Here is a 14,289-nt window from a genome sequence, read left to right as displayed (position 1 = left end):
CCTGCCTCAGCCTCCTGAGTAGCTGGGATTACAGGCACGCACCACCATGCCCAGCTTATTTTTTGTATTTTTAGTAGAGACGGGGTTTCACCATGTTGACCAGGACGGTCTCGATCTCTTGACCTTGTGATCCACCCGCCTCGGCCTCCCAAAGTGCTGGGATTACAGGCTTGATGCCACCGCACCCAGCCTCCTTTTTCTATTCTTTAGAAAAAGAATGTTGACCAGGCACGGTGACTCATGCCTCTCCCAGCACTTTAGGAGGTGAAGGCGGCTGGATTATCTGAGGTCAGGAGTTCGAGACCAGCCTGGTCAATGTAGTGAAACCCCTTCTCTACTCAAAATACAAAAATTAGTCATGTGTGGTGGCACAAGTCTGTAGTCCCAGCTACCAGGAGGCTGAGGCTGGATAATGGCCTAAATTCAGGAGGTAGAGATTGCAATGGTCCGAGATCATGCCACTGCACTCCAGCTTGGGTGACAGAGCAAGACTCGGTCTCAAAAATAAAAACAACCAAAAAAAGAAAAAGAATATTATAATAAATGTGATAAAATTCATTTTTAAACTTATCTTGTGCAGTCATGCGTCACTTAACAATGAGGATATGTTTTAAGAGATGGATTAGGCAATTTCATCATGCTAACACCATAGAGTGTATTCAGACCTAGATGGTATAGCCTACTACGTCTAGGCTATGTGGTATATAGCCTATTGCTTTTAGGCTATAAACCTCTATGGCGTGTTATCGTACTGAATACAGTGGGCAGGTGTAACACAGTGGTAAATATATATCTAAATATATCTAAACATAGAAAAAGATATAGAAGGTATGGTATTATCATATTATGTAACCACCTCATGTATGAAATTTGTCATTGATCAAAGTGTGTGGCACATGACTGTACTATAAATTAGTCCTTTACCACTTTTTCAACAATGCAAGAACTTTTAGAATATTTGTAACTGCATTTATTTCTCTTAAGACTTATGTGTTCTTGTCAGCATAAATTTTAATTTTCTGTTTATTTCAAACCCTCAAAACATAGTTATTATTTGTTTAGATTTAGACATTTTAACCTTGGTGTGGTAGCTCACACCTGTAATCCCAGCATTTTTGGAGGCCTAGGCGGGAAGATCACTTGAGTTCAGGAGTGTCAGACCAGCCTGGGCAACATAGTGAGACCTTGTCTCTACTAAAATTCAAAAATATTAGCTGGGCATGGTGGTACATACCTGTAGTCCCAGTTAATTGGGAGGCTGAAGTGGGAGGATCTCTTGAGCCTAAGAAGTCGAGACTACATTGAGCCCTGACTGTGTCACTGTACTCTAGCTGAAGTGGGAGGATCTCTTGAGCCTAAGGAATCAAGGCTGCATTGAGCCCTGACCATGTCACTGCATTCTAGCCTGGACAGCAGAGCAAGGGCCTGTCTGAAAAACAAACAAATACTAACAACAAAAACCATTTTAACCTCTACATTGCTCTGCCTGCCCCTGTGTTCTGATGAGAAAAAAACTGTGCCAAACAGTGAGCTCATCATCTCTCCAAGGTTTCCTTTTCTCTTGGATCCTGATCCCCCAAGTTCTTACTGCCTTTGTACCCAGATAATGTCTTTTTGTTGTTGTTTCTGAGACACAGTCTCGCTCTGTCGACCAGGCTGGAATGCAGTGGTGCAATCTTAGCTCACTGCAACTTCTGCCTGTTAGGTTCAAGCGATTCTCCTACCTGTCAGCCTTTCGAGTAGCTGGGATTACAGGCTCTTGCCGCTTCGACCAGCTAATTTTTTTGTATTTTTGGTAGAGATAGGGTTTCACCGTGTTGGCCAGGCTGCCTTGAACTGCTGACAAGTGATCCACCTACCTTGGCCTCCCAAAGTGCTGGGATTAGAGGTGTGAGCCACCATGTCCGGCCACCTGCTAATGTTTTAAAGCAGGTATTACTCTTTTTTTCTAGTTTTTCTAGTTCCCAGGGGACAGAGTATATCCAAACCAACCTAGCCCATCACTGTAGGATGTGGAATTTTTCATTTATTTCTAATATAGTCTTAAAAACATTAACTTTAGACTGCTTCTCTGATACTGTTTATGTGCCCAAGTATAATAATGAGTTAAACAAAACTGAAACAGAAAGACTTGATATAGAACAAAGCTGGCTGAGCATGGTGGCTATAATCCCAGCACCTTGGGAGGCTGAGGTGTGTGGATCACCTGAGGTCAGGAGTTTGAGACCGGCCTGACCAACATGGCAAAACCATGTCTCTGATGAGCTCAGGAGATCCACCTGCCTTGGCCTTCTAAAGTGCTGGGATTAGGAGTGAGCCATTGCGCCCAGGCATTTGGTTTCATTTGTTTGTCAGTACTGAGATTTTCAGTGGTATGTGATACTTGTAAAGGAATGGAAAATACATCATTTTGCAAATATGGTTTCTTAGAGATGATTTTTAAATGTCTCAATGTCTGAATATTTGAAGTTTCTTAGGAGCTAATTCATATATGTGCTTTAGGCCAGGAGAATGAATTACTGTTGATGTAGCAAGTACATCTTATGATACCACTTAAACAGGAAGTTAATTTTTAAAAAATTTCAAACCAGAGGAAGTTATTTTACACATGATAGCTTTTTTCTATTTTCCTAATGAAAGATTTTTTCAAAAATTGGAAAAATTTAGGTGGAGAATCCACCTAAACACGCAGCGCGACCGCAACCTAAACACTATGAAATGTTGATTAGGATTTTCTGATTATTTCCCAATTTGATCAAATCCACTGTTACTTCCAGCGAAGAAAATCATCTATATTAAAAATATCTTTTTAAATTATACTCCAGAGTCACAGTTGTTTATAAATGGACTAGATAATTGACAAACTTTCAAACAGGTAATTCACTGTTTGCCTCTTCTCGTAGCAAGAGTCTTAGAAGCCTTCATTTTTTTCTGCCACAGTTCTCTTTTTTTTTTTCTTTTCCTATCCTCTTCTGCCAGTCTAATGCTTCTTTCTCACTGTGTAGTCATAGTTAAGGAAGGCAATAAATACTTCAGGTACCTTGGTGAATTGAGTCAATGGTAATTGAGTTTAAACAGAAAGAGTAAAATTTGTGTCTAAATGTTTAAAAGTTAGTTTCACTATTTCTGTAGATCTCACAGAATGATTTTTTCATTTGCTATTGCTTATTTTTTGGAGTATAAATATATTCAAAGTAGCCTATAAAATCTCCTTTTACGTAATCTGATTCATATGAAATTTTCCAAAGTTGTATAATGTTGCATTATGAAACCTATGAACATGTTCAATTATTTTGTCCTTTAAAAAATTTTTTTTAGTATGTGAGGCTATCATACGACACCAAACCTGAAGTCATTCTGCAACTTCTGCTTAAAGAATGGCAAATGGAATTACCCAAACTTGTTATCTCTGTACATGGGGGCATGCAGAAATTTGAGCTTCACCCACGAATCAAGCAGTTGCTTGGAAAAGGTCTTATTAAAGCTGCAGTTACAACCGGAGCCTGGATTTTAACTGGAGGAGTAAACACAGGTAATGTGATGATTATACCAATTTTAGTGTGTTTTAAATTTTTTCATAATATCAATTAGATATTTGAAATAAAGATCACTGAATATAGACATATTTAACTCTTTTGTTTAATAATCTAGAGTTTGTAGGTAAAAATGTTAATAGAACTTGTTTGGTTATTATTTTGTCTTAAAAAAACACTTTAGATTCTGATGAAGCTAGGGAAATTTGAGTTTAAAAAAAGGAAAAAAAAAAAACACTTTAGAGCAGGGTTTGAGAAACTATAGCCTGTGTGCTAAATCCAGCCGAAACCTTGAATAAAGATTTATTGGAACACTCATTTATTTACTGTATTAGCTCATTTTTGTTCTGCTATAAAGAACTTCCTGAGACTGGGTAATTTATAAAGGAAAGAGGTTGAATTGACCCACAGTTCAGCATGACTGGGAAGGCCTCAAGAAACTGAATCGTGGTGGAAGGTGAAGAGGAAGCAAGGCACCTTCTTCACAAAGCGGCAGGAAGGAGAAGTGCCTAGTGAAGAGGGAAGAGCCCCTTATAAAACCATCAGATCTTGTGAGAACTCAGTCACTATCACCAGGACAGCACTGGGGAAACCACTCCCATGATTCAGTTACTTCCACCTGGTCTCTCCCTAGAAACCTGGGGATTATGGGGATTACAATTCAAGATCAGATTTGAATAGGGACACAAAGCTTAATTAGTTTATGTATTGTCTGTGGCTATTTTTGTGCTACAACAGCAAAGGTGAATAGTTGTGACAGAGACCGTATGCCCCAGTAAGCTTAAAATACTGTTTAGCCTTTTACAAAAAGGTTTTTGACCCTACTATAGAGCAAACTTTCCGACTAGTGGTAAATCGGTACAAGAATGGCAATCCATTGCCTCACCAGCAGTAAGAAGTAACTTTCAAAAATTAATTTGTAATATACTACTGTCTTTTATTCTGTATCTTCCCTATCACCTATTCAGTTCAATTATAAGGAGGTCAGATTAATTTCAGTGTCTAAAGCATTTGTTTAAGTCAGCTTGCAAACATCTAATTCATAATCAGCAACTTTTTTTTTTTGAGACAGAGTCATGCTCTGTCACCCCGACTGGAGTGCATTGGTGCCATCTCAGCCCAATGCAACCTCCACCTCTCAGGTTCAAGCAATTCTCATTCCTCAGCCTCCCGAGTAGCTGGGATTACAGGTTCCTGCTGCCATAAGCGGCTAATTTTTGTATTTTCAATAGAGATGGGATTTTGCCATGTTGGTCAGGCTGGTCTTGAACTCCTGACTTCAGGTGATGCACTCGCCTTGGCCTCCCAAAGTGCTGGGATTATAGGTGTTAGCCTGTAATCCCAGCACTTTTGAACCTGATTGTGTCAGACATTTTTCAGGCTAAGAATTTATCATTCCATAAAACAGTAAAAATATCTACCTTCATGGAACTTATATTTTAGTAGGGGAGATGCAGATAAGAAACAGATAACTCAGTAATGTATAACATGTTAGATGTTGATAAGTGTTATGCAGACACATGAAGTCAAGAAGATGAATAGTGAGGGATGATGGAAGGGCTACTATTTTGTTACATGGTCAAGGAGAGCTGATAAGGTGACATTTGAGGAGAGAAGGAAATGAGGAAGCAAAATATAAGAAAAATATAAGGCAGAGCACGTAAAGGGGAGGAGATGGCTTGTGTGTTGGAAGAATAGTAAGAACAGTCTAATATACCTTGAGTGGAATAAGCAAAGAGTGCCAGGTGATGAAGTCAGAAGTTACTGATGTATGGTGTTAGAGAAACATGGTAACTAGTAAAGACAAAGGCAGATCATCACGTGAGGCCTTGTGGACCATTATAAGCACTTTGGCTTCTGTTCTGAATGAGAAGAGGTTTTAAGTAGAGAGTCAACAGTTGCAAAGATCACTTGGGTGATGTTTTCGAAATGTAGTGTAAGTAGGCAGGGAAGCAGTTGAAAGACCTGTGAAGATGCTATTTTCATAATCTGGGTGAGGGATGAAATCTTGTACGTTATGGAGATCACATTGAGTGATGCATTAGTTTGCCAGGGCTGCTATAACAAAATATCACAGACTGGGTGGCTTAAACAACAGAAATTTGTTTTCTCATGGTTTGGGAGGCTAAAAGTCAAGGAGTAAGTATCAGCAGATTTGCTTTCTCCTGGGGTCTCTCTCTCTGGCTTGCAGATGGTCACCTTCATGTCGTGTCCTTCCTCTCATGGCCTCCTGTGTATAGGCATTTCTGGGTGTTTCCTTTTGTATTCAAATTTCTTTGTAAGATTACCAGTTGACGGCCAGACGCGATGGCTCACGCCTGTAATCCCAGCCCTTTGGGAGGCCGAGGCGAGACCAGCCTGACCAACATGGAGAATCCCCGTCTATACTAAAAATGCAAAATTAGCTGGGCATGGTGGCGCATGCCTGTAATCCCAGCTACTTGGGAGGCTGAGGCAGGAGAATCAATTGAACCGGGAGGCTGAGGCTGCAGTGAGCCGAGACCACACCACTGCATTCCAGCCTGGCCAACAAGAATAAAATTCTGTCTTAAAAAAACAAAACAAAACACCAGTTGGATATTCAGGGCTACTCCAGAGGCCTCATTTTAAATTAATTGTCACCTATTTAAAGGCCCTGCCTCTAAGTACCGTAATATTTTGAGGTATCATCACATGTTTAAAGGCCCTGTCTCCAGCTGCAGTCATATTTTGATGTATTGGAAGTTAGCGGACACAATTCGGACCGTAAGAAGTAATAATGGGCCAGGCATGGTGGTTCATGCCTGTAATCCCAGCACTTTGGGAAGCTGAGGTGGGAGGATCTCTTGAGCCCAGGAGTTCAAAACTAGCCTGGGCAGCATGGTAAGACACTGTTTCTACCAAAAAAAAAAAAAAAAAAAAAAAGAATAACCAGGCATGGTGGTATGTGCCTACCATCATAACTATTTGGAAGACTGAGTTGGAAGGATTGCTTGAGCCTGGGATGACAAGGCTATAGTGAGCCAAGCCACGATCACACTACTACACTCCAGCCTGGGCAATAGAGTGAGACCTCGTCTCCCTCCCTAAAAAAAAAGAAGTGATAATAAGGAGTTACATGTTCCTTGGAACTGCCTTTTATTACTTTTCTCCCTCATTTTTGACTGAAAAGAGACTTTTGTAGTTGTTTATTGTTTGTGTGTGTGTTTTGTGTATGGCCCTGTGCCACTGAGCTGTATTCTTAATATTTTCTAAATGATGTGTAGAAGAATAATAGAAAACTACAGTTAATTATAGGAAAAATGCAAAAACGGACTAGATGTAATAACGTGGTAAAAGTTAGTGTTATATGTGTTTCTGGCAGTTGTGATTTGATATTACGGGGTTTAGTGGGTTTTGTTCCTTTTGTGTCCTTGTGGGGTTTTTTTTGGTTTTGGTTTTGGTTTTTTTTTTTGGAGACGGAGTCTCGCTCTGTCACCCCAGGCTGGAGTGCTGTGGCGCAGTCTCGGCTCACTGCAACCTCCGCCTCCCGGATTCAAGCATTTCTGCCTGAGCCTCCCAAGTAGCTGGGATTACAGGTGCCCTCTACCACGCCCTGCTAATGTTTGTATTTTTAGTGGAGACAGGGTTTCACCATGTTGGCCAGGCTGGTCTCAAACTCCTGACCTTAATGTCTGCCCGCCTTGGCCTCCCAAAGTGCTGGGATTACAGGCGTGAGCCACCAAGCCTGGCTGGTCCTGGTATATTCTTTTGTAGGTTTGGCTATGACCTTGTTTTAAGTTTGTTATGACATTGTTGCTTTATGTCTTGTATGTATAAACAAATATATCACATATTATAGTGTTACAGATTGAGCATAGGATTGTTTTGAATGGAATAAAGGCTGTAATCTCAGAACTTTATGAGGCTGAGGCAGGACCATCACATGAGCCCAAAATTCAAGACCTGCTTGGACAACATGGGAAGATCTTGTCTCTACCAAAAACAAAACAAACAAACAAAAAACAAATTAGCAGGCTGTGTTACCATGCACCTGTAGTCTACCTACTTGGGAGGTTCAGAAGGGAGTATCACTTCAATCCAGGAGTTTGAGGCTGCAGTGAGTTGTCATTGCACGACTGCATTCTTTCCTGGGGAACACTGTCTCCAAGAAAATAAAAATAACAAAATTAATAAAATTTTTTATGAACAGGTGTGGCAAAACATGTTGGCGATGCCCTCAAAGAACATGCTTCCAGATCATCTCGAAAGATTTGCACTATCGGAATAGCTCCATGGGGAGTGATTGAAAACAGAAATGATCTCGTTGGGAGAGATGTAAGAATTATTTTTAAAATTTCTTATGTTTGAAATTATGTATAAATAAAATTATAGTAAGAATAGTGCCAGTTTAAAATATTTGTGATTATATTATACTTTTCAAATTAAGTTCAAAAAGCATTTTCCTGAGGATTTCTTCTGATCTTTTTGAAAATGCATAAATATAAATAATTTATAACTATAAATAAGTTCTTAAGTTTAAATGCTGTTATAGTGTTGGCACATTTTGCTTTTAGTCTTTTATAAAGTTATTTCATGTTTTTCATGTATGCTAGTCTTTGTAATTAAATTTTTAATGACTACGTAAGAACTTTATTCTAAGAATAGGAAGTAGGAGTCAAATACTAGTGTTTTGTTTGAATAGGTTAAAGATGTGTGAATTGGTTATAGATATTTATCAAGACTATTAAAAAGAATTACTGACTGTGCGCCGTGGCTCATACCTGTAATCCCAGCACTTTGGAAGATGAGGTGGGCCAGTCACTGGAGATCAGCAGTTCAGGACCAGCCTAGCCAACATGGTGAAACCCCATCTCTACTAAAAATACAAAAATTAGCTGGGCATGGTAGCACAGGCCTCCCCAGCTACTCGATAGGCTGAGGTGGGAGAATTGCTTGAAACCGGGAGGCAGAGGCTGCAGTGAGCTGAGATTGTACCACTGCACTCCAGCCTGGAGTGACAAAGCAAAATCAGTCTCATAAATAAATTAATACATGCAGTTACTGAATTATAACAATGTCTTACTAAATGTCTAATGTTAGCTTTAAAGAATCTACTCATGGCTAGAAAAATAATATGACATTTTATTGTTTTTTACTGTGACTTTTTTTTTTTTTTGAGATGGAATTTTGCTCTTGTTGCCCAGGCTGGAGTGCAGTGACAAGATCTGGGGACACTGCAACCTCTGCCTCCCGCATCCAAATGATTCTCCTGCCTCAGCCTCCTGAGTAGCTGGGACTACAGGTGCCTGCCATCACGCTAGGCTAATTTTTGTAGTTTTTGTAGAGACAGGGTTTCACCACGTTGGCCAGGCTGGTTTTGAACTCCTAACCTCAGGTGATCCACCTTCCTCAGCCTCCCAAAGTGCTGGGATTATAGACGTGAGCCACCATGCCCAGGCCCAATGTCTTTTATATATTGTAGTTTATTCACTTAATCTGATAATAGTTTCTTTGCACTATTTACTCATTTACTGCTTCTCTCTTTGCATGTGATGATGAAATATATAATTTTGTAATACTGGTCAAGATATAATCATGTGTTTCAACCCATTGATTAATCTTCAGCTGCTTAAAATTTTATGCTTTTTGATACATTCTTTGTTATTTCATATTTATTTCTGTTTGTAAAATAGAATTTTATTTCTTGTCTTTACAGATTATTTCAAAATTTATTTTACATTATACTGTATTTAATCCTGCTCACTAACTCTTATGTTTGCTGTTGTTTAGGTGGTTGCTCCTTATCAAACCTTGTTGAACCCCCTGAGCAAATTGAATGTTTTGAATAATCTACATTCTCATTTCATATTGGTGGATGATGGCACCGTTGGAAAGTATGGGGCAGAAGTCAGACTGAGAAGAGAACTTGAAAAAACTATTAATCAGCAAAGAATTCATGCTAGTAAGGGAATTCACAAATTTGTTATTGTTGGAATTGTTCTGGGCTGTATTAATAGCCAACAGTATTCTAAGAAGATAGAATGTTCTTTGAAGTGCATTTTCTTACATAGCAAGATAATATATGAAAAAACCAACAGTGGTTGATTTTAGACAAAGTGATAAGACCAAGGAAAAGGAGTCAGAATTGGGCACTCAGTTATGAAGGCTAAAACCAAAGAGGTTCATTGGAAGCCCTGTTGTTATTGCAGTCCCATTGCAGCCCAAGGAATTCATAAATATTCTTAATGTGTGATTTATTCCAATACAAGGCTATGAAATTCAAGATTGAAAACTAAAAGGGAAAAAAAATTACTAAAAGAAAGAAATCAGCTTAAAATTTATAAAATGAGTATCACTGTTTGGCTAAATGTGCCTTAAAAGTTGTATTCCTGGGACTGATTTTCCTTTCCAACCATGTCCGTATTTTCTTGGTTCAACATCTAAATTTTTATTTCAAATAAAGGAAAAGTTGTAATCCAAGGACACTAAGAAGTTGAGCTCTGTGACAAAGTGAAATAGAAATTTAAAAACTATAGAACAGTGTTTACAGATTATGGTGGAATCAGAGCTTTTGCTAAAAGTTAAGAAGGCTGGGCGCGGTGGCTCACGCCTGTAATCCCAGCACTTTGGGAGGCTGAGGCAGATGGATCACCTGAGGTCAGGTGTTCAAGACCAGCTTGGCCAATATGGTGAAACCCCGTATCTCCTAAAAATACAAAAAATTAGCTGGGTGTGCCTGTAATCCTAGCTACTCAGGAGGCTGAGAGAGGAGAATCACTTGAGCTCAGGAAGCAGAGTTTGTAGTGACGGAGATCTCGTCACTGCATTCCAGCCTGGGTGACAGAGCGAAACTCCTTCTCAAAAAAAAAAAGTTAAGAATGGTTTGTAGTTCTACAGTTACCCTTTGTTTGTTTGTTTGTTTGCTTGCTTGCATTTTCTCAGTGCACTGCAAGTTATTGTAAAAGCAAAAATTCATATTCTTTACGAATTTTGTTCTGTTACTCTTCTAGAGGTCTTGGAATTTTATTGATCAGTTCCAGTTATATAATTCTGTCACCCATTTCTTCTTTAATTTTTAAGTTTTTTCATTTTTCCTTTTTTTACAAACACTGCATGTGGCATTTGAGACAGTCATTAATTTCTATATTAATGTCTCAGCACATTTGGAATCAGAAATACATGTTTTGAAAATGAATAAAAACAGGCCGGGTGTGGTGGCTCATGCCTGTAATCCCAGCACTTTGGGAGTCTGAGGCGAGCAGATCACAGATCAGGACTTGAAGACCAGCCTGGCCAATATGGTGAAACCCTGTCTCTAATAAAAACACAAAAATTAGCCAGGCGTGGTGGCTTGTGCCTGTAGTTCCAGCTGCTTGGGAGTCTGAGGCAGGAGAATTGCTTGAACTGGGGAGGAAGAGTTTGCAGTGAGCTGAGATTGCACCGCTGCACTCCAGCCTGGGCAACAGAGCAATACTCTGTCTCAGAGAAAAAAAGAAAAACTGATATATGTTAGAAGTTCAATTAATGTAGTATTAAAAAGCAAACTAAAAAATTAGTGTTTTACATTTCTCGTCAAGAGCTCAATAAAATATAGAAAACAAATTTTTACTTTTAAGTAGTGGACATGTAAATTATTTGATGTGTGTTAAATTATCTATTGGATTTTCTAATTTTGTCATTTAGAGAACAGCCTGTAAGATAGTGACAAAGTAATATATTCATTATTTCATTTACTTATGTGAACTGGTATCAGGTGGAGCGCTTAAAGTCAGGCCAACACAGTCTTAGATATGTTTTTGCTTTTTATTTTAATTTTTAGTAAAATTAAAATTGGAGTACTGAATTTTGCCTACATTTTTTTCTTGGAGAGAAACTTGCTTGGGATGAAATAATTTTTTAATTTAACTTTGCTCTTTTTAGGAATTGGCCAAGGTGTCCCTGTGGTGGCACTTATATTTGAGGGGGGGCCAAATGTTATCCTCACAGTTCTTGAATATCTTCAGGAAAGCCCCCCTGTTCCAGTAGTTGTATGTGAAGGAACAGGCAGAGCTGCAGATCTACTAGCATATATTCATAAACAAACAGAAGAAGGAGGGTAAGTGTATGACAACATTTTAATGAATTTATTTATTTTATTATTATTTTTTGAGATGGAGTCTTGCTCTGTGTCCCAGCCTGGATGGAATGCAGTAGTGCAGTCTTGGCTCACTGCAACCTCTGCCTCCTGGTTTCAAGTGATTCTCCTGCCTCAGCCTCCTGAGTTGCTGGGATTACAGGCATGAGCCACCACGTCCAGCTAATTTTTTAATTTTTTAATTTTTATTTTTTGGTAGAGACGGGGTTTCACTGTGTTGGCCAGGCTGGTCTTGAACTCCTGACCTCAAGCAATCCACCCATCTTGGCCTCCCAAAGTTCTGGGATTATAGGCCATGTGAGCCACCATGCCTGGCCCATTTTAATGAATTTATTCAAGAGGCTTGTGGTTTTTCGAATACAGAGTTGGATTCCTCTCTGTGTTTTATGAACATGAAAATTTCAAGTTTAATAAAATACTTTGTTAAGGATTGAGGAAATAACCTGACTCACATGTTATTGGAACAAATTAAAACTATCTTCATGGAACAGTTTTGTAAGATCTGTCAAACATAGAGGCACTTGTCTTTTAACCTAGTAGTTTCATTTTAGGGAATTGTTCCTACAGATGTACATCTGTGAAATAATGTATGTATAAAGCTACTCATTACTGGGTTCTTTGTAAAAGTAAAAGATTGGAACAAAGTACATGAGAAGATTACCAAAATATATACAGGGAAAAAGGAAGGTATAGAGAAGCATATATATTGTGCCACATTTTATATGTAATAAAAGGAAAGGGGATAATTATTTGTGTATGCAGAAATACATTTTGGAAAGTTATATGAGTAAATGATTCCTGAAAATAGTTGCGATAGAACTGGGCATTTGAAAGACAGTGGGAAGGAGACTTAACACTATTAATTTAATATTTTAACATTTTATATTTTCTACTATATTTTTGAGCCATGTAAATATATTAAGTATTCAAAAAAGAAAAATGTGAGTGCTTTTGTTTAAAAATATCATAGTGAAATACCACCTTATACATCATAAGTATCTTAAAATTATTTTTATACAGTGTCTTATGTGAGTACTGATACTGCCACACATACTTTTTGATAAAATTCATAAAGTAGTTCAACGACAAAAATGACTTCATATATTTTCCTTTTAAGATTTATATTGGTGGCCTCATGAAGGAGAAAATAATCCCACTCAAGGTCAAGTATTTAATATTAATACATTATTTTCCAAGATCTTACATGGATCTACCTGTACTTCATATTGATCATACGAATAATGAAAGATGAAATCAGTGAATTAATTTATGTTTCCTTTTATTCCAGGAATCTTCCTGATGCAGCAGAGACCGATATTATTTCCACTATCAAAAAAACATTTAATTTTGGTCAGAGTGAAGCAGTTCATTTATTTCAAACTCTGATGGAGTGCATGAAAAGAAAGGAGCTTGTAAGTAGATTTCAGCAGAAATTTAAAAAGCTAAGCCTTTTCTTTCTTGCAAAGCACATCTAAGTTGGTGAAATACTTTTGTTTTCAATTTGGATTTTAAACTTTGAAATCTTTATTAACCATATAAATATGTCATTTATTGGTCTGTTCAAACTGAGAGGTTTTATAGGAGGTTTGTAGTTTTTTATATGGCGTTGAGACTGTGTATTTGTGCTTCTGTTTTAGGAAAGTAACTAGGGCTCAACAGATCATATTCAGTACCAAGGAAGAACTGTAAAGAGTTGTTAATGGCTTCTCTAATAAAATATTTGAAAAAAAAATCTTAAATGTGCTTCAGCCTATTAAAGATCAGTGGTGTTTAAGTCATGTAAATGTGGGCTTAAGTTTTCGAAGATAAAATTTTTTAGCAAACCTATAAATAGATAATATAACGTGATTTGATTTCCTGTCTTTTGTAAACTATGAAATAAAGTTGGCTGGAAATTTTTTATTGGAGTATAATAATCTTTCATTTCTTTCTTTCTTTCTTTTTTGGAGACAGAGTCTTGCTCTGTTGCTCAGGCTGTAGTGCAGTGGTGCAATCTCAGCTCACTGCAACCTCTGCCTTCCGGGTGCAAGCGATTCTCCTGCCTCAGCCTCCCGAGTAGCTGGGAATACAGGTGTGTGCCACCACGGCTGGCTGATTTTTATATTTTCACTAGAGATGGTGTTTCACCATGTTGGCCAGGCTGGTCTCAAACTCCAGACCTCAGGTGATACTCCCACCTTGACCTCTCAAAGTACTGGAATTACAAGCACGAGCCATGTGCCTGGCCATCTTTCACTTTATGAAAAATGTTATTAAATTACAGTTTCTGAAATGGTGCTATGTTTCAAGTAATTTAAAGACATTTACAATAAAAAGATTGACTAAAACATTTCTCATTCAAGAATGCATACATTATTTGAGCATGTAAATTTTCATTCTGTGTAAGGAACTGTAGGATTTATTTACTCTGATAAGGAATCTGTAGCCTCATCCCCTAAATTGTTTGCTCTAGTAAGGGACATGAGATAGTTCAAAATATGAATATAATATGAAACCAAATATTTTTATATACTTGCCATTTTATTTGGTAAATGATAAAGTCTTTAAAAATTTTTTGGTTTTTTTTTGGTTGAAATAAAGTTACTAACTATATACATAAACAAACGTGTATGTATGTTTATGTATACATAATACATTTCTAGATACATACATAATGTATTT

At 37.9% G+C, this 14,289-nt stretch overlaps 1 protein-coding gene across 4 annotated transcripts in view; it reads left to right on the top strand.

The window, feature by feature from the left end:
* Positions 1–14,289, top strand: part of TRPM7 (transient receptor potential cation channel subfamily M member 7) — a 122,080-nt gene that overhangs the window by 41,958 nt on the left and 65,833 nt on the right. For all 4 annotated transcript variants that reach the window (XR_005198217.1, XM_017517885.1, XM_017517886.2 and 1 more), the window contains exons 5-9: positions 3,319–3,532; positions 7,705–7,829; positions 9,285–9,456; positions 11,415–11,589; positions 12,917–13,040. Coding sequence is in view for 3 of the 4 variants with exons in the window: in XM_017517885.1 (XP_017373374.1) it covers positions 3,319–3,532; positions 7,705–7,829; positions 9,285–9,456; positions 11,415–11,589; positions 12,917–13,040 (810 nt within the window). In the remaining variant the exon portion in view is untranslated. The remainder of the gene's footprint in view (positions 1–3,318; positions 3,533–7,704; positions 7,830–9,284; positions 9,457–11,414; positions 11,590–12,916; positions 13,041–14,289) is intronic.

Source organism: Cebus imitator, unplaced genomic scaffold, assembly GCF_001604975.1.
Source record: "Cebus imitator isolate Cc_AM_T3 unplaced genomic scaffold, Cebus_imitator-1.0 Scaffold651, whole genome shotgun sequence".
Classification (NCBI taxonomy): Eukaryota; Metazoa; Chordata; class Mammalia; order Primates; family Cebidae; genus Cebus; species Cebus imitator.
Note: the sequence above shows the minus strand (reverse complement) of the source record. Positions and strands in the feature narration are given on the sequence as shown.